Source organism: Enhydra lutris, unplaced genomic scaffold, assembly GCF_002288905.1.
Source record: "Enhydra lutris kenyoni isolate GAN:26980312 unplaced genomic scaffold, ASM228890v2 scaffoldscaffold21, whole genome shotgun sequence".
Taxonomy (NCBI): Eukaryota; Metazoa; Chordata; class Mammalia; order Carnivora; family Mustelidae; genus Enhydra; species Enhydra lutris.
In genome coordinates, this window is record NW_019154105.1 from 7,010,011 (window position 1) to 7,037,442 (window position 27,432).

Genomic DNA, 27,432 nt, shown 5'->3' on the forward strand with positions numbered 1-27,432 from the left:
TGTCTCCCAGCGGGGAACGGAGAGGGGAAGTTCATGGTTATGAGGGTGGTGTTTGGGCTGTGACAGCCTGGCGTGGGGGCCAGCGCGCAGGCCACCAGCGGTGCGACATCCAGCGAATTATTTAGCCCCTCCAAGCCTCACGTCCCTCGTCAGGAAAACGGGCATGAGTTAGCAGAACCTACCTTTGTCTTGGTTTGACGGTTAAACGAGAGCGTCCGCAAAAACACCTGCACATAAATGTTAACTGACTCTTACGCTTTTTTTTTTTTCTTTTTAACTGAAAAGACGTGGGAGTGTTAAAATAATTCTCCTTGTAAAACCCAGATAAACTTTTGAAGGACTTAAATACAAGGAACGAGGCGGAGAGGGAGGGACGGACCCTTCCGACGACAGTAGGTTTCCCGCCACCTCTTCGCTACTGAAAATCGTCTTCACGCCCGTCCGGGCCGCGGCTTACAGCGTCTGGACCCGGGGCGGGGATGGGCGGGGAGCAGCGCGGGAGCTCGCAGCGTCCCCCGCAGCGTCCAGCGCCCCCGGGACTCGGGCCCACGGCCCCCGCGGGAGGGACGCGCCCGGAAGCGCCGGTGCGGGGCGGCGCTCGCCGCGGTCCTGCGGTTTGCGGTGGGAGAGACCGGGCGGGTCCGGCCGCGCCGCGGGCCCCGCCCCCAGCGCCTGGGGCTCCGCCTCCGCCAGCCCTGCCGGGAGCTCCGGGCCGCGCGGTGCCAGTCGCGGCCGCGGGAGTCCGAGCCATGCGCGCCGCGGGGCCGGGGGCGCGCGCGGGGCCGGCGCTGCTGCTGCTTTGGGCCGCGGCCGGTCTCTCCGCCGCGGCCTCGCCCCCAGCCCCGCCGCTCTTCAACGTGAGCCTGGACGCGGCGCCCGCGCTGCGCTGGCTGCCGGTGCTGCAGCGCTTCGACCTGGACTTCTTGCGCTCGGCGATGGCGCACATCCTCGGGTGAGCGCGGGCGCGCGGGCGCGGGGCCGAGCCCCGGGGCACCGCGGGCGGCCCGAGTCCGCGTGCGGGCGGCCCAGATGGTGCTGCCCGCCGGCTGTCCACGAGCCGCTTCTCCCGCCCCCGGGACCGTCCCGCCCTCCTCGACCCCAGCGTCCTGACCCGCGGCCTCGGGGGCGTGCGGGCTCGGCTTGTGCCGCCGCTCTGGGAAGCGCCGGGCTTGAGGCTGATCCAGCGGCTAGTTTGACTCCGGAGCTCCGTGTCCCCGGAGGCGCGCCCTTCCCGCAGACATTCTGGGTCAGGGCGGCGTGCAGGTTGTCACCCGCCCGCTCGGCGCGGAGTCGGGGACGCACCCCACACCCTCGTGGCAGGTCCGGCGAGTCTCGCGAGTCCGCCCCTTGGGGACCACAGTCGCTCGCCCCGCCTCCCTTTCCGAGTGTCCTTCTCTCCGGTCCGGGATGCTGCGGGTCGCGTGATGCGGGGCCTGGGCTGTCGGCCCTCTGGGAAGGGAGGAGCCCGGTACCCCCGAGGATACGAGCTCTAGGAGCCCCCCCCGCCACCCAGACACGCGGTCGCACCCCTTCAGCCCCCGCGCAGATCAGACACCCTCGCGGTTCTTTGTTTCTAGGAATAAGGTCCCCAAGTGGGTCCACGCGTGGGTCGGGAAGGTGGTGGAGGAGCTGGAGCCCTTCCTGCCGCAGCCCTTCGCCGACGAGATCCGCGGCCTGTGCGAGGTCCTCGACTACAGCCTGGCCGACTGTCTGCTGCTCAACCTGGTGTACGAGTCCACCGCGTGAGTGCCCCGCGCTGGCCGGCGTTAGTGCGTCGCCCGGGTTCACCCGGGCCTCCTGCCGCATCTGGCTCGGAGGGGACATACTTCCAGGGTGATTAAAACGGGGTGGAGACCGGGCTGCCCGGAAACCTCCCGCGCTTCCTCTTTGCCTCTCGGGGTAAATTTGAGCAGCAGATCATGAGCTTTGACAAGGAAAGCAGCTTCTCTGACCTCGGCCTTGAACTTTCCTCTACCCGAAGCCCTTCTTCCTCCCTCCACCTATTCCGGTAGTGTCCCACTTTCCAAACGCTAAACTCGACGCGTACTTGAACAGAAGTTTTTAGATCTCAGCCCACTTGTATGGACCGTCTAGGTATTCCGGGGACCCTGCACCCTTATAATGCAGGGGGTCATCCCCGGACTCATCTGTCCCCCTGCATTTATACCTCTGTGTCTGCATGGCCGGAGAGCCCGTCTTCCCTTTCAGAGCCTGTACCCTCTCGGGTTGGGGTCACAGGGAACGTGGTCCTGGCTGAGGCAGAGCCAGCATTTGGTAGGCAGGTGGGCAGGATAAAATGGCACACGGAAGTGAAAGCGGGAAACAGCGTGTAGTTGATCCCATGGAAAGTGCAGGGGAATCTTGTCTTATTGGCTCAGTAGTAGGTCCTGGAGGTAAGAGAGGTTTGACCTGGTTTCTACCTTCAGAACTTACTGTTTTGCCACCAGACCAGCCTTTTCTAATGACATACTTAATAGCTTTTGGCTGCCAGGACATTTTGGGGGGGAAAGGGGTTCTTGGGATAAGGCAGCTTTACTGCCCCCTGGTGTCTTGCCTGAACCCCTGGGCAGTTTAAGAAGCACAGAGTAGGGGCACCTGGGTGGCTCAGTGGGTTAAAGCCTCTGCCTTCAGCTCAGGTCATGATGCCAGGGTCCTGGGATCGAGCCCCACATCAGGCTCTCTGCTCAGCAGGGAGCCTGCTTCCTCCTCTCTCTCTGCCAGCCTCTGCCTACTTGTGATCTCTGTCTGTCAAATAAATAAATAATCTTTAAAAAAAAAAAAGCACTTTTCTCTTTAGGGAAATGTTTAAAGACACAGATAAGACACAAACTTGTTAAATGAACCAAGTTAGTTTTGCCATTCCTCTTCTCCTACCTCCATCTTCTTCATATTCTGACACGTGGCTTTCTCAAGTGACTTCTTCACTTGAGACTTCACAAGTGACTTTTTCACGTGACTTCCACTTTTGTTGTTGTTGTTAGAGTCTATGTATTCAAGCAGATTTAAGCAAAAGTTCTAGAAAAAACATTCTAGCTTTTGGATTTCATGCTAAAGTATGTGCTGAATTGCCTGACAACCAAAAGCTCCATCAGACACCGTTAAAATTCACAAAGGGGGTTGCCTGGGGGGCTCAGTCGGTTAAGCAGAGTGAAGCTTCTGCCTTTGGCCTGGGTCATGGTCCTGGGGTCCCGCGATCCCTGCATGGGCAGGGTCCCTGCTCCGCGGGGAGCCTGCTTGTCCCTCTCCTCTGCCGCTGGCACCTCTCTCGCTATCTCTGTCGCTATCTCTGTCTCTCAAATAAATAAAATCTTAAATAAAAAAGAATTAACAAAGGACATGTGTTCACATTTCCGATGTGAGGCTTTTTGAATCGGAATAATACCAGCTACCCTTACTGAGCCTGCTGGGCACAGGCACTGGAGACGGTTATGACCATTTGCGTGGAAAGCAGGCGTCAGAAGGGAAAACTCACTGAACGTCCGGGGCCTGGTGAGCGGTCAGAGCCGCTGCATTCAAAGCTCCCGTGTCTCCCCTGAAGGCCGCAGCTCCCCGCTTGTTCCTGTGCTTGTGGGTGCCTCACGCTAAAATGTTTGGCTTAAGGGGTACCTGGGGGGGCTCAGTCGGTCGGGTGTCTGACTCTTGATCACAGCTCCGGTCCTAATCTCAGGGTCGTGAGTTCAGGACCAGCATTGGGCTCCACGCTGGGCGTGCAGCCTACTTAAAACAAACAAACAAACGAACGAACAAACAAAAACTTGGCTTGACATGGAAATATTGTTGTCGTGCCGGTTTTGAAAAATTCTCTGGGAGAGATTTCCACACCCTTTACTTTAACCATTTCCAGGTTTTATCAGCCCCCTTTTGGACATCAACTCTTTGAGGATCCGAAATCTGGGAAAAAATTAAGAACTAACCAGACTTCCTTTTTTGAACAAACACAAAAATTAAATAACATTCATTTTCTCCTATGATAAAAGTAATACGTAGTCATTATAGGAAATTAGCAAATACAGAAAAGTAGAGAAAAATCAACCGCAATTCTTTGCTGGGAAACAACCAGCAGCCCTTCAGGATACTGCCTCTCCATTTGGCTTGCGCGACGGACATCTCTTTCCCCAGAACTGGGCATGCTGTGCATAGGTATTTTTCCACAGAACGTTACATATTCTCAGAAGAAACACTTAGATATCTTAACAAACCTCTTCCTCTTTTCCTCAAAATACTTCTCTCCAGCTGGGAGTTCTTTTTTTTTTTTTTTTTTGAGATTTTATTGATATATTTGAAAAATAGAGAGAGACAGAGCACGAGCAAGAGGGGAGAAGCAGGAGAGGGAGAAGCAGACTCCTTGCTGAGGACAGACCTGGATGGAACAGGACGGACCTGGGTGGAACGGGACAGACCCAGAAGCCCCTGGGGCTCGATTCAAGGACCCTGAGATCATGGCTTGAGCTGAAGGCAGATGCTTAACCCACTGAGCCACCCAGGTGCCCCAGCTGGGAGTTTTAAAAGATCTGTTTCTCTCATGAGCTCTATGTAGGGAGCCCTGATGGCGACAGGGAAAGTGCCAAGCCCCTAAGAGTTTACTGTTTTTCCTCAGAGGACCAACTGAAACATTTGGGGGACAGAATGATTTAGTGCCATTATATATGCTCTGAGAAATTCATAAAAGAGAAGTGAATTTGAACTAGCTTTGAATGGTATGTTCTATAGACTACATCCCGCCAAACAGAGGAATAAGCAAAGTTCTGAGGGCTAGCTGAGCTCAGAAGAGTCAGTTTCAGATTTATTTATTTATTTAAAGATTTAACTTATTTATTTGAGAGAGAGATAATAAGAGAAAGCATGAGAGGGGGCAGAGGGAGAGGGAGAAGCAGACTCCCCTCTGAGCAGAGAGCCCAATGCAGGGCTCGATCCCAGGACCCTGGGACCATGACCTGAGCCGAAGGCAGACGCTTAACTGACTGAGCCACCCAGGTGCCCCTCAGTTTTAGATTTAGGATGAAATTCTCTTTCCATACGTTTTCACCACCGTGTGTGCTGAGGGCAACATTCTGGTAACGCCAAATGAACCCTGATGAGGTGTGTCTGGTTGTGCTTTTCGCCTTGAATTGTGGCTCCATATGCTTGTGCAAGGATCACCTGTCATATGTATCCATTATAAGAATTGTTTTACTGTAAGGATTTATTTTTTAAATGAAACCTCATTTTCCTTTTTCTTATTTTTTCTCATTCATTCATATTGTACTTGTTTATTTTCTCAGATTCTGCACCAGTATTGTGGCTCAAGATTCCAGAGGTCACATTTACCACGGCCGGAATCTGGATTACCCTTTCGGAAATTTCTTACGCAAGTTGACCGTGGATGTGCAGTTCTTAAAAAACGGGCAGGTATGGTTCGCACGCTCTAAGCCTGAGCAGTCAGAGACTGGCCAAGCAAAGCTAGCAGTCGCTAGGACGGATGGTCTGCTGCCGAAGTGTGTTACTGGTTTAAGGTATAGAAAACATCAAAGTCCTGGAAAAGCAAAACCTTGGGTGGTTTATGTCCATTACACTCCTGGAAAGAAGGGTCATTTACAATTACGGAGCACCTACTCATTTCCTTATGGAAATCTCTCTCAGAATGTGACCAGTCATCCACGTCAGCTCTCCCTCTGCTTTCCTGTGCTGAGGAGGCTTCTGGAATAGGGAGGGGTGGCATGGTGTCCCGGCTGGAAACCGCCAACTTTGAGGTCCGACAGTCCTGGGTTTGAATTCTGCTTCTGTCGCTTGCTTCCTTTGAGAAGGTGGGAAATCCTTGAGACACGTTTTGCAGAATCCAGCTCAGAGAGGTTAATAATCGCCTTATGGAGGTAGTTGTAAAGGTTACGTGGAGTGATCTATGCAAAGCACGGAACCATGAACCACGATCAGTTGTGGCCACATAATGAACTGTCTTCACTCTGTAAAGTCTGATGGGCTCACAGCACTCTCTAAGTATGATCTTTAAAAAATCTTCCTTAGATCATTTTATTTTCATCATAGAAATATAACCTAATATGTACTGTTTTCACATTTCTGTGTAAACATCTGGAGATAGTCTTTTTTCTTTTAAAGATTTTATTTACTTATTTGACAGAGAGAGACACAGCGACAGAGGGAACACAAGTTCGGTGAGTGGGAGAGAGAGAAGCAGGCTGCCCGAGGAGCAGGGAGCCTGATGCGGGGCTTGATCTCAGGGCCCTGGGATCATGACCTGAGCCGAAGGCAGACGCTTAACAACTGTGCCACCCAGGCGCCCCAGGGACAGTCTTAATCAGTGTTCATTGAGTGCACAAAGCACGTTATTGCCAGGAAACAGTGTGCTAAAGCCAGATTTTGGTTTTGGTGGACACTGTTTAAGGACAAGGACTGTATTTCAACGTTCTTTGCATTTAGGAGTTGAGTCACAAATACTATAAACTCATTTATTAAAGACTCACTTGGTCATCCTGTTTTACAAACAAAAGTTTTTCTTATAAAAACTAAAATAATACATAAATACTTAAAGCAAACATTTCTCATTTTTCTGTTTCATTTCTTTACTTCACCACTGTTAACAATTTGGTTTATAGGGTGCCTGGGAGGCTCAGACAGTTGGGCGTCTGCCTTTGGCTCGGGTCGTGATCCCAGGGTCCTGGGATCAAGTCCCGCATTGGGCTCCCTGCTCCATCTGGACCCTGCTTCTCCCTCTGCCTCTCTCTCTCTCTCATGAATAAATAAATAAAATCATAAAATTTTTAAATTTAGTTTATAGTTGAAGAATTACTTCAAAAATGGTTTTAACTGGTAACAATGACAGAACATACATACCTACTAATTTCCGAAAGGAAATCTGCTAAAATGTTAGCAATTATTACTGGACAGTGGGACTATATAATTATTTTCACTGACTATGCTTTTCTGCATTCTCTACAATAAGCAAAAAATCTTCTAAGTGGACAGAGGAATAAATGCAGTAAAAATAAATTATTTCAACAGTTCTCTCTAGAACTCACCCTGTTTTGTTTTGTTTGTTTTGTTTTTTAAGGAATTTACTTATTAGAGAGAGAACAAGCAGTAGGGAGGGACAGAGGGAGAGAGAGAGAAGCAGACTTTCTGCTGAGCAGGAAGCCCGATACGGGGCTCGATCCCGGGACCTGGATATCATGACCTGAGCAGAAGGCAGGCGCTTAAGCCACTGAGCCACCCAGGCACCCCTACCCTCACCCAAACTGTTAATGCTTCATTTGTTCCTGTTGTCCTGGAGCACCCGTGAGAACTGGCCAGCAGGCACGGCTTGACTCCTAGTGCTCAGGTTATCATTAGGAAATCTAGCAGTGGACACCAGAGTATTGTCTTTCCGCTGAGGGCTCACAGCCAAGAAATTGTTGTGCTAAATTAAGAACAGGTGATCCACAAAATAATTCATCCCTTATTCTCGAATATTGTTCATAATTTTTAAAGGATTTTTGCATGTAATTCCTCCTTAGATGCTCACCGCAGCCACATTTGTGCCCTCTGAGTGGGCACAGATCGACAGTTTCATCCGCACTTTCCCCGTGAGAGGCAGAGACCTCACCCGGAGAACGTTGTCCCAGCTCCCGGGTAGGAGACCCACAGAGGCAGGACCAGAGCCAGGCCTCTGGCCTCCTAGTGGCTTTCTTCCCCCCAGACTCCGACCAGGCTGTGATTTAGAATCTCTTGCTGTAGCCGAGGGTCTGCTTGTGTTAACTGACTCAGCAGGGACAACAGAAACAGGACGTTTGGAAACAAAGACAGATTTTCAGGATAAAAGAGCTGGCAAATTATATCCCAGAATCATTTATAATTGGGTATGATCGAACCTCTTGGAAACTACAATATGATCCTGCCTTTGAAACCTTAATTTGCTCTTTCCTTCAGGAGTAACCCTGATATGAGTGTCAATGTGTCGTTCGAAGAAAGTGACGGTATAATTACTTTTTTCCTTCACATAATTACATTTTGTAAAGGCTTTAGCAGCGAGGTAGAATTATGCCTATTTTACTGCCATGAATGGAAGTGGGGAGAATTCAGAGAAAGCCCTCGAGGAGCTGGGTGAAGGTCACTCATAAAACTAGGGCCACTGCATTTTTTTCTTTGTAATTTAGCCACCTTAAATTATTTTTTACAACCAGATGAGGTAAAACTAAATGATCAAAAAGATTACAGACTTAAGATTCAGCTTTTTTTTTTCAAGACTTACTTATTTACTGGGGAGAGCATGAGTGGCAAGGAAGGGCAGAGAGAGAGAGAGAGAGAGAGAGAGAGACCACAAGCAACGGGGAGCAGCAGGCAGAGGGAGAAGCAGACTTCCTGCTGAGCGGGGAGCCCGGCGATGTGGGGCTCCATCCCAGGACTCTGGGACCATGACCCGAGCCAAAGGCTTAACCGACTAATCCAATCACCTGCCCCTGAAATTTAGCTTTTTCAAAGGAGAAATATTAACTCAGGCCCATTCGTTTCTCAAAATAAAAAGAACGGGCACATTCTCTCTTTAAATAATGAAATCTGGTATCTGCAGTAGCTGCTCCAATGTAATTTTTCTCCTCGTAGTCAGATGGTGGTCTCCTGCAATCATGGCGCTTGTTACCTTAGGTCACAGTGGAAGTGTTCCCTGTAACTCACGGGATAACCACGAGGATGACATTGGAGATACATGTAAAATATTTTTTTAATATTTAAAATTTAGGGGGGTCTGGGTGGCTCAGTTGGTTAAGTGCCTTCTGCTCAGGTCATGATCCCAGGGTCCTGGGATGGAGTCTCGCAATGGGCTCCCTGCTCAGTGGGGAGCCTGCTTCTCTCTCTGCCTGCAGCTTTCCCTGCTGTGCTCTCTCTTTCTGTGAAATAAATAAGTAAAATCTTTTTTAAAAATTTAAAATTTAAATATGATTATGACTGACAAACAGTCTCACTTATTTCCTCTTACCCCATAGAGCTTACAAGATACATGACTTAGGGGGCACCTGGGTGGCTCAGTGGGTTAAACCTCTGCCTTCGGCTCAGGTCATGATCCCAGGGTCCTGGGATCGAGCCCCACATCGGGCTCTCTGCTCAGCAGGGAGCCTGCTTCCTCCTCTCTCTCTGCGGGCCTCTCTGCCTACTTGTGATCTCCATCTGTCAAATAAATAAATAAAATCTTAAAAAAAAAGTTGCATGACTTATGATTAAGTCAACACAAGATTTTAGTCAGAGCCCATCTGCTATTTTGAGGATGGAGTTTCTTAATCTTTTGGGGTGCATGGTCCCCTTTGATGCAGCCGATGGTCCCATTTCAGAATGTTTTATAATACTTAAAATGCATGGATTACAAAGAAAATCAGTTATGTTGGAATACAGCCATTTCAATGTCATACTTTTTCTCAATACATTAAATAGTAAATTTTAGCTTTGCATCTAATAACTCCCATAATGACAATTATGAATGGTATTTCAGGACAAGTAATGATACGTTGTCAAGGTAGATATGATAGCATTATATATGTGAAACTATCTGCTACGTCTATGGCGGCAGAATCATGGGCACTGCTGTGACTACAGGATTTGTCAAGTGTGTCTGTAACGGAAGGAGTGACATTTCAGTTAGAAATGGGTGAAAATGATCCCATGCAAGATCAGAGACCTACTGATTTCTATCCATGGCACCCCCAGGTCAAACCTTTCAGAAGGCAATTTAGGAGTTTTTATTATGTTGGCACTTATAAGGAAAAAACTCAATGAGGGGGACGAAACAGACGACTTCAATGTGTGTTTGGCAGGAATGGCAAAGTGACGCCTGTCTCTTGGTTGCAGGTGGCATTCACAGGAACCACGTTCATTGGCTATGTAGGAGTGTGGACCGGTCAGAGTCCATACAAGTTTACAGTTTCTGGCGATGAACGAGGTAATCAGAGCAAACTCCTGAGCATTTTGGCTCCGTGCCTGGTCGGTTGCCCCCAGGTACTTCATCGGCTGCCCCCCTGAACATGCAGACGAATCCCAACTACACCACCAGCAGGGACTCCTGGCCTAGTGGGGGAGGTGGGTGGTGTGCTCCAAGCAGGGAAGATGATTTCAGGGGCGTGAGTGCTACAGAGAGTGCAAAACGGGGTGCCCGGGTGCTACAGTCGCTTGATTTCAGCTCAGATCACGGTCTCGGGGCAGTGAGATCAAGCCCTGCGCTGGGCTCCACACTCAGCGCGGAGCCCGCTTCAGACTCCCTCTCCCTCAGCCCCTCCATCGTGCTCTGTCTCTCCCTCTCAAAGAAACAAGTCTTTTAAAAAAGAGAGAGGGAGAGAAAGCAAAACAGGAAGATGTGATGGAGAATGAAGGAGGGGGTGGGGCAGGTACTGCAGGTCATGTGATCCAGGAGCCAGAAGCTGGGGGAATTCTAGAAACAGAGCATTCCTGGCCGATTCTAGAAACAAAAGATGGCGGTGTGGTTGTAGCACCGGGAACTGGTGTTAGAGGCGGAGAGGAAGGCCGAGGCTGTGGTGAGGGTCAGGATGGGGAGTTTGGATTTTCAGTGTGACGGTGGAATGGAAGCCCTAGGAGGGCTTTAGGCCTGGAAGCGAATCACGCGGTTCCCTAGAAATCGGTCGTGGGGGGTGACATGGAAGCAGAAGACGGTTAGGAAGCTGCTGCAGTCATGTAGAGGCTACATGATGGCATCCTCCAGGCAACAGCTATAAAGCCTTCCACAGCTTACTGGCACCTTCTGGTCATTTTTCTCAGGGGACCTTCATGACAGTCCTGTCAGACAGACTGGGCTGGTCGTATTGACCCTGCTGGGGAGGCAGAGGAGGAAGCGGAGGCTTGGCAGGGGGCGTGTGTGTGTGGCAGTTGGCCGGTGGAAAGGTGGTTCTCAAACTGGTCCCCCAGGTCTGGTGGTTATACAACTCCACCACCGGTCCCCAGGTCTCAGGGGACATCAGTCAGCTCCACAGAGCGTGGGAGACCCAGAGGTCCACAGACGCTGTCTCTGTCCTCAGGAACTGGCAGCTGAGCTAAGAAGAAAGTCATAAAGTTGAGTGTTGGTCATTGGATGAACACGACTGACGTCATGTGGCCTGTTCCTTTGGTTAAGTCTGCTCTTACCTTTCTACGCAAGGTTGACGGGAGGATGCTGGCTGAGGACGTGTCAGTGTCCGGTGCTCCGTTCTGCATCCTAATGGGTTCCTAAAGCATTTTCTCAAAGTCAGCAATGAGTGAGACTGATTTTCTCTTCTTTTTTGAAAAGATTTATTTCTTTTAGAGAGAGAGAGAGCAGAGGGCAGGGGCAGAGGGAGAGAGAGAATCCTCAAGCAGACTTCGTGCTGAGTAAGGAGCTGGACACAGGACTAGATCTCAAGACCCTGAGATCATGAGCTGAGCCGAAATCCAGAGTCGGCTGCGTCACCGACTGAGTCCCGTGGGTGCCCCATTGACTCTCAATCCATGGTGCTCAGACCACAGATGATACTTACTAAGGTTTCACACAGAATGTCTGTTAACAAGTGTGTGTTTCAGGCTGGGCTTTGTTTCCATCATTTTGTGACTCCAAGTGTTTAACAACGGATCAGTAGAACCTAAGGTACGAGCAGTCTAGAAATAACCGAGTTCTTCTGTGACGTGCACATTTAATGAAATACCGTCAGACCGCCTTTTTAATACTTATATTAGTGAAAACTAGTTCTATTTTAGTCTGCTGCGAGGGAGTTAAAATGCCTGAACCATAAGGTAGGATGTCTCTGCCAAGAGAGAGAAGATACTCAGCTGAGTTTCTGGATGTTATGGAGACGGCCAACAGCACCCCCCCCACCCCGGGAAGGGTAGGGCTGGGAGGAGGACCCACAAATGGCGTAGAGTCTGGGGAGGCGTAACCTACCACCTGGCAGGTAACATCTCAGCCTCGAGAGCCAGCCTGCCCGGGGTCTGCGTCGGGCTGTCACTCGTTGACTCAGCGACTGCCCCCAGGGTGCTTCAGTGTCCTCACCTGGAGAGCAAGGGAGGAGGTCGAGCTGCTTCATGGATGTGAAGGGGCCGTGGAGCACCCGCCTGTGTTGTCCGGCTCCAGCCTGGGAGCACCAGCTGCGGTCTCAGCCCCTCCACATCGATGGCTGCTGGTGGACGTGCCCCTGCGTGCTTCCACAGAGCTCTTGCCCTTCCCTTTTCCCCTCTTCTTCTTCTTCTTTTTCTTCTTCTTCTTTTGTAAATTTTATTTATTTTGCTCTTTCAGTGTTCCAAAATTCATTGTTTATGCACCACACCCAGTGCTCCATGCAATCCGTGCCCTCCTTAATACCCACCACCAGGCTCCCCCATCCCCCACCTCTTTCCCCTCTAAAACCCTCAGTTTGTTTCAGAGTCCACAGTCTCTCATGGTTCAACTCCCCCTCCGATTTCCCCCAACTTCCTTCTCCTCTCCATCTCCCTATGGCCTCCGTGTTATTGCTTATGCTCTACAAATAAGTGAAACCATATGATAATTGACTCTCTCTGCTTGACTTACTTCACTCAGCATAATCTCTTTCAGTCCGGTCCATGTTGATACAAAAGTTGGGGATTCATCCTTTCTGATGGAGGCATCATACTCCATAGTGTATATGGACCACATCTTCCTTATACATTCGTCCGTTGAAGGGCATCTTGGTTTTTTCCACAGTTTGGCGACCGTGGCCATTGCTGCTATGAACATTGGGGTACAGATGGCCCTTCTTTTCACTACATCTGTATTTTTGGGGTAAATAGCCAGTAGTGCAATGGCGGGGTCATAGGGAAGCTCTATTTTTAATTTCTTAAGGAATCTCCACACTGTTCTCCAAAGTGGCTGCACCAACTTGCATTCCCACCAACAGTGTAAGAGGGTTCCCCTTTCTCCACATCCCCTCCAACACATGTTGTTTCCTGTCTCGCTAATTTTGGCCATTCTAACTGGTGTAAGGTGGTATCTCAATGTGGTTTTGATTTGAATCTCCCTGATGGCTAGTAATGATGAACATTTTTTCATGAGTCTGATAGCCATTTGTATGTCTTCTTTGAGAAGTGTCTTTCATGTCTTCTGCCCATTTTTTGATACGATTATCTGTTTTGAGGAGTTCTTTATAGATCTTGTATATCAGCCCCTTGTCTGCAGTGTCATTTGCGAATATTTTCTCCCATTCCGTGGGTTTCCTCTTTGTTTTGTTGACTGTTTCCTTTGCCGTGCAGAAGCCTCTGATCTTGATGAAGTCCCCAAAGTTCATTTTTGCTTTTGTTTCCTTTGCCTTTGGAGACATATCTTGAAAGAAGTTGCTGTGGCCGATGTCAAAGAGGTTACTACCTATGTTCTCCTCTAGGATTCTGATGGATTCCTGTCTCACGTGGAGGTCTTTTATCCATTTTGAGTTTATCTTTGTGTATGGTGTAAGAGGATGGTTGAGTTTCATTCTTCTACACATAGCTGCCCAGTTTTCCCAGCACCATTTATTTAAGAGACAGTTTTTTCCACTGGATGTTTTTTCTTGCTTTGTCGAAGATTATTTGACCGTAGAGTTGAGAGTCCATATCTGGGATCTCTACTCTGTTCCACTGGTCTATGTGTCTGTTTGTGTGCCAGTACCATGCTGTCTTGGTGATCACAGCTGCGTAGTAAAGCTTGAAATCGAGCAACGTGATGCCCCCAGTTTTGTTTTTCTTTTTCAACATTTCTGTAGCAATTTGGGGTCTCTTCTGATTCCACACAAATTTTAGGATTGTTTGCTCCAGGTCTTTGAAAAATGCCGGTGGAATTTTGATCGGGATGGTATTGAAAGTATAGATTGCTTTAGGCAGTATAGACATTTTAACAATGTTTATTCTTCCGATCCAAGAGCATGGAGAGGTCTTCCATCTTTTTGTGTCTTCTTCAATTTCTTCTTTTTTTTCTTTTTAAAGATTTTATTTATTTGCCAGAGAGAGAGATAGAGCAAGTGAGTACACACAACCAGGCAGAGAGGCAGGCAGAGGCAGCGAGAGAAGCAGGTTCCCTGCCGAGCAAGGAGCCCGATGCGGGACTCGATCCCAGGACCCTGGGATCATGACCCAAGCCGAAGGCAGCGGCTTAACCCACTGAGCCACCCAGGCGTCCCTGTCTTCTTCAATTTCTTTCATGAGTGTTCTGTAGTTCCTTGAGTACAGATCTTTTACCTCTTTGGTTAGGTTTATTCCCAGGCATCTTATTTTTTTTTTAAGATTTTATTTATTTATTTAAGAGAGAGATCACAAGTAGGCAGAGAGTCAGGCAAAGAGAGAGGGGGAAGCAGGCTCTATGCTCAGCAGGGATGCTGAGGCAGATGCAGGGCTCGATCCCAGGACCCTGAGATCATGACCTGAGCCGAAGGCAGCAGCTTAATCCACTGAGCCACCCAGGCGCCCTCATCGTATGGTTCTTGGTGCTATAGTAAATGGAATCAATTCTCTAATGTCCCTTTCTATGTTTTCATGGATAGTGTATAAGAAAGCCACTGATTTCTGTATATTGATTTTGTATCCTGCCACATTACTGAATAGCTGTATGAGTTCTAGTAGTTTGGGGGTGGAGTCTTTTGGGTTTTCCATATAAAGAATCATGTCATCTGTGAAGGGAGAGAGTTGGACTTCTTCATTGCCAATTTGAGTACCTTTTATTTCTCTTTCTTGTCTGATTGCTGTTGCTAGGACTTCTCGCACGATGTTGAAGAACAGTTCCTTTTCCCCTCTTCTTGCCCTCACTCGGCCTCCACCCAAACCTGTTCCTCTCCAGGTTTTCTGTGTCTCAGGATATGATACTTCTTTCTGCTGCACTGATTGTACCAGGAGAATCTTTTGACCCCTCATTCCTGGGTCTTAGCGCCATTGCCCAAACTGGACTGTCTCTTCCAAGTCCCTGGAAATGTGTGTGTACATTTGTTTCTATGGCTGCCATGAAATTTGAGCTTTATCTTTGAAAACTGGATGCCAGTAAAAATCACTCTTCATCCACCAACTCTTCTCTCCCGTCAGCTCATACTCTGGGGAAGAAGTAAGATGGAAGGAGTTAAAATGTGGCACTTGGGCAACAGTTCGTACTTATACATATTGTTTCTTCCTCAACTCGGCAGACAAAGGCTGGTGGTGGGAGAATGTGATCGCTGCCCTCTTCCAGAGACACTATCCGGTCAGCTGGCTTATCCGCGCTGTGAGTACTTGTACTGCTGAGCCCCCCACCCTCACTCCATCTTCCGTGTGGTCATGTTGTAGTGCTCTACGTCATTTAACGACTTTCACATTGACATTCAACAACTTTTCCATAAACAACATTTACTTCAGGTAAGAAGTTCCTTGAAAGGATGGGCATCTACGGGTTTGCAGAATGCAGAGTGATAAGAAGTATCAAAGAAAACAGAGCTGGACACTAGTTAGAGTAGTTGTTATAAATTATAAATTTCCGGTTATAAACTAAGTCAAGGGCATGTCATGTACGGCATGGCGATTATAGTTAATAATACTGTATTGCGTAAGTGAAAGTTGTTAAGAGTAGATCTTAAAAGTTCTCATACAAGAAAAAAAATTTTGTAACTCCGAATGGGGACGGATGTTGACTATACTTATTGTGGTGATCATTTTGCAATATATGCGAATATTGAATCATTATATTGTATGTCTGAAATAATATAATGTTACGTGTCAGTTATACCTCAATAAAAAGAAAAGTCAGTGGTAGAGACAGATTTTAGTCGGTGCTGTGCTGTTGTAATTAGGAATAGTGCCCAGGTGGACAGAATCAACTTTGATTTGTACAGAGGTGACCGATGTTTTAAAGGGAGAATGTGGGAATAGAGAAGGATGTGAACAGGGGCCCAGTAGAGTTGGAGAAGTGAAAAATTACAGAAAGTGGAAAAGAGGGCTTGTACATGTAAAGCCTAGCTGGGGTGCTAACTTGTGCTCATCAAAGTTAGCCTCCTGCCCTCCTGCAGAGACTGGAAAACAGGAGCCCTATCTTTTGTTTTTTAATTTTAAACTTATATCTAAAAATATATTCATTGAACGAAATAAAATCAAATACGCATATAAAACTTTGTACTATCAGATGTACAAATATTTTGGGGATCAAAATAAATGTTTTATGAAAGTCACTTTAAAATGACAGGATTCTCTGATGAGTAGTTTTTCAAATGAAATACTTCACCATGCTTCATTTTATTTATTTTATTCATCCTGAGAAGTGTACTCCATAACCCCCATCATTTGTTTCACCCGTCACCTGTCCACCTCCGCTCTGGTGATCGTTACTTCTCTACAGTTAAGAGTCTGTTTCTTGTTCTCTCTCTCTCTTTCCCCTTTGCTCATTTGTTTTGTTGCTTAAATTCCACATGAGTGAGTGAGTTCATATGGTATGTGTCTTTCTCTGATTTCTTTTGTTCAGCATAAAACTCTCTAGCTCTATCCATGTTGTTGCAAATGGCAAGATTTCATTTTTGATGGCTGAGTAATATTCCTGTGTGTGTGTGTGTGTGTGTGCTGTGTGTACCACATCCTTATCCATTCATCCCTCAATCTGTCAAGGGACACGTGGGCTGCTTCCATAATTTGGTTATTGTAAATAATGCTGCAATAAACTTAAGGGTGCATAGATCTTTTCAAATTACTGCTTTTGTATTCAGTGGTGGAATTACTGGATAGTAGGGTAGTTCTATTTTTATTTTTTGAGGAAGCTTTATACCATTTTCCATGGTAGCTGCCCTGGTGTGCACTCCCACCAGCCCTGCCCTGGTGTGTATTCCCACCAGCACTGCAAAGTGGTTCCTTTTTCCCACTTCCTCGCCGATACTTGTTTGTTCTTGTATTTCTGACTTAACCTTTCTAATAGGTGTGAGGGGATACCTCACTAAGCGCTGGCTGGGACAAGCAGTCAATTCTTTGGGCAGCCTTATTTTCTCAGGCAGGGGCTAGAAGAGAGGCCAGGTCACTTTAGGTGATGTAGCCTGGAGCTATTAGAAACTGTTGTTTGTTCAAGTCATTATAGGCCAAGGTAAGGCCTTATCAAGCAAGACTGCTCAGAGGAGCCTAGCCAAAGTTTGGTCAAGGAGGGAATCTTTGTTAGAGGCTACAGTATTAGGCTACTATAGCCTCCTAATCTTGATAACTGATTGAGATAAGAGAGAACTGTAAACTTTTGGGCAGATAAAAATGTACCCTTCTTTTAGAATCTCCATTTGCAAAGATCAGAATTTAGCAAAACAAAGACATTAGAAAGTAGTTCTGCATACAACAAAAAGAAAGTTTGCTTTAGTGACCTCTTAGACAGCAGAGTTCAGGCCACATACAAATTGTAATTTGAGGACATTTTGCGCAAGGATCTGGCCCTCCCCAGCTTTAGCCTTTTTGGCTCCTCTTTGCCTTGCTTTAAATGATCTTTGTCCCTCTGGACCTGGAGGTCTCCTCAACTTCCTACCTGGGTGCTTCCTAAAGATGTTAACAAACTGTGTACCCTTCATACCTTTTTAAGACGACCTCTAAAACTTTTCATCATAAGATGGAAAGGCTGTAAAAACAATCCAGAGTATTGCAAATGTTGCCATTTAAAAATAAAACTAGAGTTTAAATCTAACCAGTAGAATCTAAACACCAAAAGGATTTTTAAATGTTTTAGATAAAATTTACCTACAGTGACATGCACAGATCTTATGGGCTTAGTTCCATGTCTTGACAGTTGTACACACTCATTTATCCACCCACATAGGCATCAATAAAACAAGACACAGAACATTTCCAAGTCCCTGGAAATTTCCCTCCAGTTCCCTTCTCACCAATGCCTCACCGCCTCTGACACCCTCCTCCAGTGAAACCACTCTGACCTCTGTCACCACAGACAAGTTTGCCTGTTCTAGAATATGTGTAAGAGAAATCCTAGAGTACAGACTCCCTCTCACACTCTGCCGGATACTTTTCTAATTCATCCATGTTCTTTGTATCCCTCGCTCATTCGTTTTTATTACTGAAGAATATTCAGTTGTACGGCTATGCCACAATTCATTCATTTTCCCATTGATAGACATTGGGTTGTCTCCAGTCTGGGGCTGTTGTGAATAAGCCTGCGATAGAATTCCCGGTACAAGGCTTCTAGTCAACATGCATGTCCACTTCAGTTGAGTCATTGCTTAAGAGCGGAATTGCTGTGTCATAAGGTCGGTGTATATATATAAATATTTTTTTAAAGATTTTGTCATTTATTTTTTGAGAGGGAGAGAGGGAGAGCACATGCACAAGCAGGGGGAGGAGCAGAGGGGGACAGAAGGAGAAGCAGACTCACCACTGAGCGAGGAGCCCAATGTGGGGCTCGATCCCAGGACTCTGGGATCATGATCTGAGCTGAAGGCAGTTGCTTAACCAAGTGAGCCACCCAGGCACCCCAGGGTCAGCGTTTTTGTAATTGAGGTATAAAGCTGTGCCATTCATGTGTCATACCATTCATCTATTTAAAGTGTACAACGCCCTGGTTTTTAGTATAGTCAGAGTGGTGCAACCATCTCTACAATCAATTTTAGAACATTTTTATTCCCCTGGAAAGAAATTCCGAACCCACGAGCAGTCGCGGCCCATTTCCATAATTTCCCCAGCCAGACAGATAAGGTGCTTGTCCCACCCTGACTCTGCCACCGGAAGGAAGCAAGTCACCGCCACCTTCGGGATTTCTTCCTCACGTTCTTTGGCTTTTTTCTCACCGGATTCTGGTGGAGACAGTGAATTCTTTGATAGCTGTCGTGGGATGGTGTTGGTGACATAAAACAGTGTTCCTGACTCCTCTTGCCTCCCTTTATAATTGTGCTGAGTTCAGAACAAACCACTTTAGCCCTACATACCTCACCCCTCACAGTCCTATGTGTACAGGAGGGGAAGGTCCCACAGTCCTATGTGTACCGGAGGGGAAGCCCCTTACCCACCCATGCCACAGCCCTTGGGAGGCCTTCACGATCCCCGGGGGTTTCTGAACCCCCTGCTCACTGCTCTGATGTAGCATGCTGTCTTCCATCTCCAACCTTTGCCAGACTATTCCACTGAGCCAGAACTGTCTTCCCCACCCCCACGCCCAGCCCCACAACCACGACTTGGACCAGCCTCACTTTCCTTTGTCCCTTTGGCCTCAGCTTGTGCAATACCTCCTGGGCTGCTTCCTAAATGCCCTGGGTGACGTTGGGTCCCCTGCTATGACTTTTCCAGCAACTGTTTCTCCCATGTTAACACCCCGTACCCTGTGTCACCACTGCCCATAGTCTTTCCTGTCACTCTTGGAAATCCGGAGTGAACAAGGTTAGGTCAGTCGTAGTCACTGTTCTGTCCCCACGCCGGCACAGTGCCCAGCACGTGGTAGGTATTTAGAAAGGACTTGTTGAAAGATCAAAGGACTGAGGACACGGGAGCAGTCCTGGGTGAAGGTGACCCGCCTAGAAAGCGTGTGGCACATAGTTGGTGAGCCGGGCCTAGAACTTGTCAACAGTTCTTTCCTTTCGTGAGAAAAGTCCCGCTGCTGTCGGCTCCCCATGGAGCCCTCATGACAGGAGGTTGAAGTCGAGCCATTTAAGGTGGTAGCCATGGCTGAATGCATCAGGAGAGCGGGCTCCGGCCCGTTTGTCCGTCAGCTGGCGGGGGTCGCTGCCAGGGGAGGCCGCGGGAGGTGAGGCTGATGCAGGCGCGTCTTCTCATTTAGACCCTGAGTGAGTCGGAAAACTTCGAAGAAGCTGTGATCAAACTGGCTAAGACACCCCTGATCGCTGATGTCTATTACATCGTCGGGGGCATGTCCCCCCGGGAGGGAGTAGTCATCACGAGGAACAGAAACGGCCCAGCAGACATTTGGCCTCTGGACCCTTTAAATGGAGCGTGAGTAGAATGAAGACCCTGGTCATTTTGTATCCATCATGTTTTTCAACCAGTGAAACTAGAAGTATTTTTTCGTTTTCGCAACTTTTTCTTCTTTGGCTGTGTGCCAAATGACCTTGGGTAAGACGAGGTGTTGCGCTGTGTTGTAGGTGGTTCCGGGTTGAGACAAATTACGACCACTGGAAGCCAGTACCCAAGGAGGACGATCGGAGGTAGGCCTCTGTACACTCTCCGGTTTCCAGTGTGTCCTCGGGGTCGGGAGAATGAGCCCTTTATAGGACGAGACCTGGAGAGGACTACAGGCGCGGCCCCTCCCAGAAAATGTACCTGGGTGCCCTCACCCATGGCTTGGCTGGAAGAGGGTGGGGAGGGCTTCTTGGCGGCTGCGTGTTGGAAGGGGAAGGTTGGCCCTGGCCTCAGGGTCAGAAGGCCTGGAGCCACCACTGGCTCTGCTAGTGACTCCCTGGGTGGCTCCTCGAGCCTCTGTTTACTAAGCTATAAAAGGAAAGGGTAGAACAAGAATCGAAGTTTTCCGTGTAAGACTTGTTTGGAAGGAAAACACTTAGTTTAAATAAATAAATAAATGAACAAACCAGTTAGGGGCTTTCTTTGGTCCTTCTAAAATTTTTTCTTTAAAGACTTTATTTATTTGACACACAGAGAGAGACAGAGAGAGCACAAGCAGGGGGTGCAGCACAGAGACAGGGGGAAGCAGGCTTCCCACAGAGCAGGGAGTCCGACACGGGGCTCGATCCCAGGACCCCAAGATCGTGACCTGAGCTGAAGGCAGACGCTTCACCGACTGAGCCCCCCAGGGACCCCTGGACCTTTTAATTTTAAACATTTTATAAATCTGTGCATCCCCAAACAAGAGGCAGTTAGGTATTTCCTCCCGGCTTAACTGCCCCATATGTTTAGTGGCAACTGTTGAACTTCGTAGCAATACATTTCACCTTCCCAGCTTCCCGGTGTGCCCACGGGCCTGACTGTTGAATCAAGTTTACCGCGGCGGTCTGAGGCTAGGCAAGGAGCGGGTTCGGGGCCGGGATCTGCTTTGCTGAAAGGGAGGAAAGGCGGCTGGGCCTCAGGATGAGAGCTGGTGGCCTGCAGGGTTTCCTGAAAGGCCCAGTAACCTTTGACCCTTCTCCTTACAGGACACCTGCCATCAAAGCCCTTAATGCCACGGGCCAGGCCAACCTCAGCCTGGAGAAGCTCTTCCAGGTAACTTACCAAGCCGTGATGTCCTCCTCTTACCCAGGATGTTTGCTGTCTTTGTTAACAGTGATTAAAAAAAAAAAAAAAGAAGAAGAAGAATGTGAAATCTCTGAAATCAAGCAAATGTGGTAGATGACAGTGTCGGGGTCAGAGTTTCACCTGGTTGAAAACTTTTTTAAGAGTTTATTTATTTAGACAGACAGCGGGAGAGGGAACACAAGCAAGGGGAACGGGAGAGGGAGAAGCTGGCTTCCCGCTGAGCAAGGAGTCTGATACGGGACTCGATCCCAGGATGCTGGCATCATGACCCGAGCTAAAGGCAGACGCCCAACGACCGAGCCACCCAGGCGCCCCATGAGAAACCTTTTAAAGCGTCCAATGACAATTTGGCATAAAAGATTTTTTTAAAGTTTGCCTTTTCTGACAAACGGAAATCTAAAATGAGAATTACCTTCTTTTTAGGGATTCTCAACTAATGACTTGATAATTATATTTGTTTTTATGTGGTCCACTTCGTTTAACTCATTAAAAATTAAAATTCTATTTATAGAATCCTTCAGACTTAACCTAAAAGGTCACCAGGACCCACAAGTTAGTGGGAAATGAAAGTTGAACAGAATGTATAACTAAATTTTTTTTTAAAAGTCCGATGACATTTTGTGAACTGGTTTCAGCGTAGGTCCAAGTATCCCTCTTCACCTCGGTTTTTCTGCCTGTTAGAGACACAGTTGGGTAGATGTTCACTGTTTAAAAGGGGAAAGGATTCAAAAGTCTGTAACTCTGTCACCCCAAGACCCGCAGGAGTGTTAGGTAGTTTTATGCTTCCCGTAGATTTACCTTTTAATATTTCTTCTACCTCTTAATAGTCTTTGTAATATGATTTTTTTCCTTTGCAGGTTTTGTCAGTGTTTCCGGTTTATAACAAGTAAGTGACATGTTCAACGCGTCTGTTCACACATCACCCCAGAAGGGGGGACTCGACTCCCATACTCTGGCTCAGCAGGGTTCTGGGTGCCTGTAGTTTGGGCTTTCTAGGTGCTGTGGGTACAGCAGTGAACCAGGCCGAGTCCCTGCACTCACGGGGCTAGCGTTCTGCTGGTGGGAGTAGGGAGGAGGCAGGGAGGGGCAGATAAACATATCATAAGTCAGGTGAGAAGCCCATGAAGAAAAACAAAGGTAGGAGGCTATAGTGATCCAGAAGGAGGAGGGCCGTGATGTGTCTGGCATGGGGGCCACCGGCCCTGGTTTTGAGCACCTTAATCCCACTGTTAAAACCAAACTTTAGACACCCTTGGCCTCCCTGTAACTTGCTGGGCCGTTCTGCTGGCCCCGTGCTCCGCGCACAGATGATTCAGCATCGAAGCTGCTGTTTGTTTTTTGGCCTGAACCCTTGACAGGAGCATTCTGTGGGCAGTGGCTTCTCAGGTGTACAGCCCTCATCGTCCTCTGAGGTGAAGCTCTTCATGAAACCTAAGTGGCAGCCACAAGACTTGGACAGGAAACTCTGAAGGTCTCTGTCACCAGAAGAGCCAGGCTGACTAGACCAGCAGCTCCTCCTTGTCCCCTCCAGGTGGTGCTTCATGGCCTTACAGGCACCTAGGGTTAGCTCCTTGGGGGTGCGGACACCTCTTGCTTAGTGAGTGGGGCTTGGTTTAATAAAATGAAAGAGGAAGCATCTGCAAGTCAAAGCCGTTTTATCTCCTCCTTTTACTCAGTAAATGCCCAAACCCAGCATTTCCTACCTCCTCGTTCTCACACCTGTTTTCTCCAAGGCACGAATACAAAATGGTCCCCTTCAGGAAAAAGCCTAATACCGACAAAATCTGTACAGCAATTTTTAGTTTCAAATACCCAGTTGATTTTTTTTTCTTTGAAATGATCGTCTCTTACACAAACACAACATAGTTTTCCTGATGGGCTCTGGAAAAACTTCCATATGTAAGTACTTTTAAGATTCCTTAGCTGTTACGACATTTTCAGAACTGGCGGTGGTCTTTCATGTTGTACTATAATAGGAATATATCTTCAAATTGTTCCTTTGAAAGTTTTTTCTGTAAGTATGGCCTGATAAAAAGATGAACACTAAAAAATTTATTCTATAAACAATATTCTAAGAGCCAATACAGAAAAACAAATCAATCAGTACTTTGCCGCTCCAACAAAGGAGCTGTGTGGGTAACGAATGATACCCAGTGCTCTGCGGGGTAGGAGGAACCTAAAACACAAATTAAAGACCCCCCTCAGTTGTAGCATTTATTGCCTTGCGTGTTGTAAACACTCCCAGCTGGGCCTATTTCAACCTCGTGACTGAGCGGTTTCTGCGCTTCCTGCATGTGTGACAGTCGGCTCTCCCCAGCCTGTGGCAGCCATCCGCACCACACAACGGACTCCATCCTTTCCAGTCGGGCACAGTTTTGCCCTTCTAATATTCGTTTTAAAGATAAGGGTGTTCTTTTCTGTGTGTTCTTATAGTTTAAAAATAATTTTTTAAATGATGATTATATCTTTTTTCTAAAAATTAGCATTAAAATTAAAGAGTTGTTATATTTTTTAAAGATTTCATGTATTTGAGAGAAAGAAAGCACGAGCAGAGGGAAGGGGCAGAGGGAGAGGGAGAAGCAGACTCCCCGTGGTGGAGCAGGGGGTCCACAGGGCTTGAGCCCAGGACCCTGAGATCATGACCTGAGCCAAAGACAGATGCTTGACTGACTAAGCCACCCAGATACCCCAATAGGTGTTATATTTTTCTTTTTTTTTTAAGATTTTATTTATTTATTTGACAGAGAGAGATCACAAGTAGGCAGAGAGGCAGGCAGAGAGAGAGGGAGAAACAGGCTCCCTGCTGAGCAGAGAGCCCGATGCGGGGCTCGATCCCAGGACTCCGGGATCATGACCTGAGCCAAAGGCAAAGGCTTAACCCACTGAGCCACCCAGGCACCCCTAGTTGTTTTATTTTTTAAAGCATTGCCTATGCTGTCAACAGCCCTTATAATTTTAAATAGGTACACCATGGCCAATGGGATATATTGTATAGAGTTAAGCATTCTCCAGTTGTTACTTTTTCCTCTATTAAAACTCTGAAATAAACATATTTGTACATCCCCCCCCCCACACACACACACAAGCGCCCTGCTTTTGGATTATTTTCCCTGGCTGAATTCCCAGAAGCAGAGTAACTGAGTTAAAGGCTATGACTGTTTAAATGGCATATGAAATGTTTTGTTGAAATAGAAATTATAAATAGTTAACCAAGTAATGTTTTTCTCCTTGTGTAATTGAAAACCCAGGAGGAGCTGCATTTATTTTTTTTTAAAGATTTATTTATTTATATTAGAGAGAAGAGTGCATGAGTGGTGGGGGGGGTGTTGCATAGGGAGAGGCAGAGAGGGGAAGCAGACTCCCCGCTGAGTGGGGCTGGACCCCAGGACCCTGGGATCTTGACCTGAGCTGAAGCCAGGAGCCCCCCCGCTCAACCGACTGAGGCACCTGTGTGTCCTGAGGAACCGCATTTAAAGGATGTTCACCACTGAGCCAGAATTAACACGGATTCCGGACTGTCGGGCCCTTTCCTTGCAAGAAGGCTGTTCGGGGTGTGAAGGTCACGGAAAGAAATCGCAACATAAACCGCTCAATGCTGCCCCCTTGTGTCGTGCTGTAAAATTACACCCACCTGCGGTGGAATTCCAACCTCTGCAGAGTCTCTAAGCGGAGAAAATACTAAAATAGCGACGGAGAATAGAATGATGGCCGAAGTAAACGAACAGCTGAAGTCCTTCTTCAGGGGATCTCCATTACCCTTGGGCGAGCTCTACGTGTACTTACAGAGCTGTCTTCAGCCCAGTGTACAATTTGGGCCCCTGTTTCTTCCTAATCCTGAACAACCCACCTCTCCCTCATTGCCACAGTGTGAAACTCTGAGGAGTCCGAGAATTTTAAATTTGAACGTGGCCTTCCCCAGTGTTGTCAAATTAGAAAGGAGGGACCCTGTGCAATCGCTCGAATTATAAATGTTAAACATTCTGACATACATAGGCTTCTGTTTGTGTTATTTTCTAGGTCCCAAGGGTTAGGTTGGTATTTTTTTTCCTCTTTGGAATATTAGAGACAATGGCTTGCACATAAAAATCTCTCTCTCTGTTCTCAGCTACACAGTTTATACGACAGTCATGAGCGCTGCCAGCCCAGAGAGGTACATGACGAGGATCAGAAACCTGGGTTAAATGTACGTAAGCGAAGAGCGGGTTCTACTGCGCCATGAAAGTTGTGCTCGTCTGTTGTGTGTTCATTTGGGCACGTCGGTGGGTGTGGGCTGGCGTTTCCCACAGAAGACGGGAACATCTTTAACATCGACACGTACAGAATATCTTCTGACACACATCTGGCAAACAGTTGTCCCTGGTATCAGGTTAATGTGACTATGAGGGACTTATCTTGAATGTGTTGGTATGAGAGCTCATCTCGTGCTAAGGGCCCTTCGTCCCTTATTCGGACCTGCTCTCAGGGCGAGGTGTTATGTCTTCACGGACACAGAAGGGGACATAATTGGGAAGACTTGCCTGTCCCCAGAATAATAGTGAGGCGGGCCCAGCACCTTTGCCACCTGAGAAGACGGACAACGAAGGCAGGGGACAGCTGTAGGATTGATTTCAGGCGTGGGTGAGCCCATCCATGAGGGAAGAGCATGAGGAAAAAGCAGGTGTCCTCTTTGCGGTGCCTGAAACCAAACCGAGGCGGTTTTCCCTAGTGCTGGGGTCTTCTGGAAAAGTGTGAACCCGGCTTGATGTTTGGGTCATTTGCTCATCATGATGGTGCTACAAATTGGTGTTTGAATTAAATCCATTCATTTTTCTACCCTTACAGATGATTTCTTAAAAATGAAGTTCTGGAAGAGCTGTGCTTTAAAAAACAAAACAAAGCGGGAGGATTGAATCATTTTAGGGACGACACAGGTTCCTTCTCATTAAGCTTTTCAGGCTTGGGAAGTGAGGGCGGGAGGACCACTGCCAGGCACGTGGGCGGCGGGACTCCTGCGTTCGCTTCCCTTCACCGCTTGCCTTGGCCCGCTCTAAGATCGGTCTCTACCGACTCGAACAACTCAAAGATAATTGGTCTCAGAGGTCAAGCCGCTTCTCCCCACAACATGTAGCAATGTTGTCTGACCTCAGCTGATGAAGAAATGAGCTGGCCAGTCTTCTTTGTTCATTACGCAGTGCTTCTGGAAGAGTCTGAGAGAAAAAGGTCCTTCTGAGAAGTGGAGAACTGTAGCTTAGATAGAGCCTGTCTGAGTGTCTGTTAGTCTGAGCTTTGCTCCTGTGTTTCCCTGGGGTGGGATTCTCACTTTCCAGAATGTGTCTAACGTTTCTTTATCAAAACCAATGGGCCTTGTTTTTCTAAATAGCTATTTTCTTACTGCTTTTTGAAAACAATGTAAGATGTCGGGAAGGTGAATAAACACTTTTCCAAGACATTTAACGTTGTGCTGCCTTCTTATTCCTGAAGTCGTGTGGCTCTGAGCAGCTGTCCCGCGGAACCAGCTCTCCTAGATGTTGTTCAAATGTCAAGACTCAGAGGAGGGCACAGCTGCGTTGTAGAATACAATTTTTTTTTCACATCTACAAGAAAGAAACTTCCGTGAGGATGAAGTGAGAAAAGGTTAAAATGCACAAACAGTGAATCGATGGGATGTTCTTAAATCTTGCTGGTGTACCAGCGAAAACGAAGGAAAATGGGATAAATGGAAGAAAGTGTCAGCCCGGCACCAGTCACCCCCGCCTCACCGTAGCCCACACCTCACTAGTGGCCCAGAATATTCGTGTTTCTTCCTGGACAGTGTTGGAGCCACATTGTTAAATTTCCATCATCCACTGTCCTTTTAAAAATCAAACATCAAGGGACGCCTGGGTGGCTCAGTCAAGTGTCTGCCTTCAGCTCAGGTCATGATCTCCAGGTCCTGGGATCGAATCCCACGTTGGGTTTCCTGCTCAGGAGGGTGTCTGCTTCTCCCTCTCCCTGCTTATTCTCTCTCTCTCTTTGGCAAATAAATAAAAATTTTAAAATAAAAAATAATAATAAAATCAAACACCAAGAGTAGTTTAACTCTTGCCGGATATGTTAAGCTGTGATGGAGACTAGAAATTTCTACCCCTTTGTCACTGCCGTTCTTGTTTTCTAGACTACAGACTGTGATCTCTGGATGAAATTTGGGGAGTAGCCTAATTTTAACCAGGCAGCAGGATGGCATTGGGGACTTTTCAGTAGGAGAGTGACTTAAGTAATCTAGATCTCTGGTTGTCTTTAAGACCCGTGTTCCTTGTGCCGTGTGGTTTCACTCTGATGTGTCCACATGTAGATTTCTTATTATTTAGCCTGCTTGGGGTTTGGTAAGCT

General features: G+C 47.5%; 1 protein-coding gene across 2 annotated transcripts; it reads left to right on the forward strand.

The window, feature by feature from the left end:
- Nucleotides 1-749: 749 nt before the first annotated feature.
- On the forward strand, nt 750-26,517 carry LOC111149067 (N-acylethanolamine acid amidase). 2 transcript variants are annotated; one of them, XM_022505972.1, is made up of 11 exons: nt 750-952; nt 1,578-1,742; nt 5,262-5,388; nt 9,808-9,898; nt 15,072-15,148; nt 19,658-19,830; nt 19,980-20,042; nt 20,985-21,051; nt 21,942-21,970; nt 25,190-25,267; nt 25,906-26,517. In XM_022505972.1, exons 1-10 carry the CDS (start codon nt 750-752, stop codon nt 25,263-25,265), a joined length of 1,071 nt encoding a protein of 356 aa, XP_022361680.1. In that variant the 3' UTR covers nt 25,266-25,267; nt 25,906-26,517. The 2 variants fall into 2 exon arrangements, with proteins under 2 accessions (XP_022361680.1, XP_022361681.1); XM_022505973.1 differs by having other exon boundaries at nt 25,190-25,271; nt 25,906-26,514.
- Nucleotides 26,518-27,432: the final 915 nt, after the last annotated feature.